Source organism: Mesoplodon densirostris, chromosome 10 (genome assembly GCF_025265405.1).
Source record: "Mesoplodon densirostris isolate mMesDen1 chromosome 10, mMesDen1 primary haplotype, whole genome shotgun sequence".
NCBI classification, from domain to species: Eukaryota; Metazoa; Chordata; class Mammalia; order Artiodactyla; family Ziphiidae; genus Mesoplodon; species Mesoplodon densirostris.
The window spans coordinates 32,151,612-32,155,290 of record NC_082670.1 but is presented as its reverse complement, the minus strand read 5'-3'; the positions used below and the strand labels follow the sequence as shown (position 1 = coordinate 32,155,290).

At 58.5% G+C, this 3,679-nt stretch overlaps 1 protein-coding gene across 4 annotated transcripts; it reads right to left on the bottom strand.

Annotated features, from left to right (window-relative positions):
• Positions 1 to 788: 788 nt before the first annotated feature.
• On the bottom strand, positions 789 to 3,679 carry CRIP3 (cysteine rich protein 3). Of its 4 annotated transcripts, none has more exons than XM_060109754.1 (8): positions 3,593 to 3,679; positions 3,239 to 3,333; positions 2,767 to 2,824; positions 2,539 to 2,670; positions 1,680 to 1,751; positions 1,463 to 1,557; positions 1,307 to 1,364; positions 789 to 1,130 (listed from the first exon to the last, which is right to left on the bottom strand). In XM_060109754.1, exons 1-8 carry the CDS (start codon positions 3,633 to 3,635, stop codon positions 1,075 to 1,077), a joined length of 609 nt encoding a protein of 202 aa, XP_059965737.1. In that variant the 5' UTR covers positions 3,636 to 3,679; the 3' UTR covers positions 789 to 1,074. The 4 variants fall into 4 exon arrangements, with proteins under 4 accessions (XP_059965737.1, XP_059965739.1, XP_059965740.1 ...); XM_060109756.1 differs by having other exon boundaries at positions 3,239 to 3,330; positions 3,593 to 3,643; XM_060109757.1 differs by lacking the exon at positions 1,307 to 1,364.

Here is a 3,679-nt window from a genome sequence, read left to right as displayed (position 1 = left end):
ATGGAATCAGGGGCAGGCCCTCCATGGAAGTTCTGCAGCAGGGGCTGGGAGAACAGAAGGGCAGGCCCTCTTACCAGGGCTGGGGGCAGTGAGCCCCCTGCCCAGGGCTGGAGTTGCCCCCTCTCTGTGCTCATCCAGCCTTGACTATTTGGCCTCCAGCAACAGAGCAACTTCCCAGAATGCAGTGGGCTGCTGAGAATTCTGGCACCCCTCTCATGGCTGGGGGGATTCTGTAAATAAAGGTGCCCCTTGGGTTAGGGCAACAGTGAGGAGCTGTGGGATGAGCCCTGGATGGGAAGCCACTGAGTCTGGCCCTGGGTTCTGGTCCCAGCTTTGTCACTGATTTCTGGGTGACCTTGGGCATGTGGCTTTCCCTCTCTGGGTCTGTCTGGTCATCTCTCAAATGGATAATGAAGCCTCTTAGCAGACCTCACCACAGGATCTATCTGCTGTCATGCTCAAATGAGATGCTGAATAAGGTGCTTCCTCTAGAGATGGTGCTAAAGAAAGGACTGTCCTATGACGACTTCTGGTACCAACAGGGCTGGTGGGCATGCTGTCCACTGCGTGGTGCTGGGAGCTGCCCAGTGCCAGAGCCAGGGGACCAGGAGAACAGAGCTCTTTGTTCCCATGGCTGGCTTTGCTACCTCCCAGTCACTTTGCAGGGTAATGCATCCCCACACCCCTACACTCCCCACCCTCCAACCCACTGTCTAGGCCTCATGCCCAAAGAGGAGTTGAAGGCATGGGAGCCAACATTTTATTGGAGAAGCCAAAATAAACACAAGTATTATGAGTACCTTGAAGTTACAGAATTTGCTGGGTCAAGGGATTGGGAAGACCAGGACACTAACCTTCAAATGGGGTGGCCTATGTCCCCTGACCAGATAGGAATGGGAAAGGGAGGAGTTGGCAGAGAAAGTCTAGACTCTGGTCTACCATGGAGCCTAGGCCCAGGCCACCAGAATCCCACCTTCTCCCACCCTCGTGGGACTAGAGAATTCTGTAGCTTCCATTGGACCATGGAGAGGATGATGGGAGGCCTGAGTTAGGGTGACCTCTGCTATGAGCATCTCATTTGATCTCCACGGGGTCATAGATGTAGCAGCCCACATCACCAATGTTCACACCTGAGGGAGAGAGCCCCATCACCAAGGGCCTCGGGGCTGGGGAGGGTGCTGGGCTGAAGGCTGGAGGGAATTGGGAGGGGTCTGGGGTGTGTTTGACCACAAGGGAAGTTGTCCACACATCCCCACAGACCCACATGCCATACTTTAGGCCCATTGTCTGGGGTGGGGCTGCCCACCTTTGGGGCCAAACAGGTAGCCATAGCAGGGGATGTGGCAGTAGGGGACGCCGTCATGCTGGGACACAGAGAGAAAGAGAGACATCTCAGCTTGGCTCTTTTCCCACCTCCAGCCTCCCTCCTCCCAGCATAATCACCCACCCCTGCCCTGCTCACCTCAGCGTGACTCCCAGCAGTCAGGGTCTTCCGGCACCGCTGGCACCTCAGACAGGGTCGGTGCCAATTTCTGCCCAAAGACATCACCTTCTCAGCTGGTGGGGGAGAGATGGTAGTTCAAGGGGCAGGGCAGGGAGACCCACTTGCCTTGTACCACATCCCTGCCCTTTGATGCCCATCCTGCACCCCTCTCTCCTAGCTTTCTGTTGTCACTTACCGAAATAGACGGGTTCCTTACAGCCGGGGCACAGCGAGGTCTCCCCAGTGAACGTCTTCATGTGGGGAGGGCCTTTAAGGGAAAGAGGCCCCCGCTAGGGCTGAGGTGGAGGCCAGGCCTAAACAGGGCCCATCAGCCCTGCCCTGCATATGGCACTGTCCTCTTCCAAAAGCCATGCTCATCCCAGAGCCTCCCACCCACATGGACATGAGCCTGCCTTCCTCAGGCAGAGCTGAGTCCCCTCTGACTCCACTTCCTGCCCCATCCCTACCTGCAGGAGGGACCACCTGCTTCCTTCTCATCCTCCCAGGGGCTCAGGTGCCCACCAGCCCAACCCCGTCAGCAACTCAATCCTCAGGAAACCTGAGCTGATATAGGAGCTGGCCAGGGCAGGGGTGTCAGGTGTTGGGGAGCACAATGTCACTGCCCACTCCAGGGCATGGAGGAAGGAACAGGGAGAGGGGAGAAGTGGAAGAATGTGAGGGGCTGGCCCATCTCAATGACCCCTTACTCTAGGTCATTCCTTCCACGGCCCTGGTCTGGGAGGGACCTGAGTTCCAGGCCAGCTTTGCCTCTGACTAGCTGTGTGACTGCACAAGGTCATTTGCCCTCTACAGACCTCAGTTTTCTCACCCGTAAAATGGGGGTGATAATGCCACCTGCCCGATTTACCTCTTACTCAGCAGCTGACACGAGGAAACATCAAAAAAGGGGCCACGGAGAAGAGAAGCCTTTGCCATGAACAAAGTTGTAGGAATGTGAAGCAAAGGACTAGGTGGGATAATGCCACCTGGTCCCCATCCCCTGTTCCATCCTGGGGAAGGGTCAGGAGGAGTAGCTGGGGCTCAATCTCACTTACTTTTCTTGCCCTGAGGGAGGCCAGTCCTGGGCCTGGGGGGGCTGAACCTGCTGGGGCTAAGGGGAGTAGCGCTGGCAGGGGTGGGGGTGGGGGATTTGTAGAGGTAGGAGCCCACACCACCAATGTTCACCCCTGCAGAGAGAAGAGGGGAGGTCAGGCTTAAGTCTCCAGCTCCCAGCCACACGGAGGGTTCTGCTGTCCCCTGGCCCCTTCCAGGCTGGTACTTACCCCTGGGTCCAAAGAGAGCCCCATAGCATGGCTTGTGGCAATACGGCCTTCCGTTGTGCTAGGCACAAGCAGAGGGAAGAGGACTGCTTAGGGCCCAAGGGGGCTCTCCTGTGCCCCACAGGCTTTTCCCCAGGACAGGCTGCCAGGTGTGTCTGTCTACTGGCCTGGGCTGCGGGGGCTGGGAGCAGTGAGGGGTGGGCTGGCATGCCACAACTGCCATTGTGGTCAGGGAGACAGGGAGAGAGCAGGTCAGGAAGCAGTGCTGCTTCCCTCCCCCACCTGATGAAAGGCATGGGATCCACCGGCACAATTCAGGCTCCACACATGCTGGCTGGTGTGGTGCCTATTGGGTAGGTGATCTTGGGAGTTGGCTGCTGAGGTTGCCTTTGGTGGGCCAATGGGGCTGAAACCGGGGGCCGGTGTCTCAGCGACAGTGACAGACAGAAGGCTGTGCACCCTAGCCCGACCTCACCTCTGCATGCCCTCCTGGGGACAGGACGCTGTGGCAGCGCTCACATTTCAGACAGAATGGGTGCCAGTTCTTGCCCAGGGAGCTCACCTTCTCTGCTGTGGGGGACAAGGTGCAACTGGGCAGAGCCAGGCCAAGCACAAGGCGCCCTCCTTTCCCCCCTGTTCCCCCACACCGTGATTCCTAGAGACGATGGGGAGTGTCTCCGGGAGGCCAGTTCCATCCCGCCCGAGTGCTGTGCGCCCCATAGGTGGAAAAGGGGGCTGGGACCACACCGGCGCCAGCTCCTTGCGTCCTCATGGAGCCCAAAGGCTCTCACTCGCCCCGTCTTCTCCCCTTCCTCCGCCCAGGCCTCACCAAAGAAAACGGGTTGCTGGCAACGTGGGCAGGTCCAGCTCATGGCTCCGCTCTGAGCAGCCGGCGCCGCACACTGTGGTCAATTCC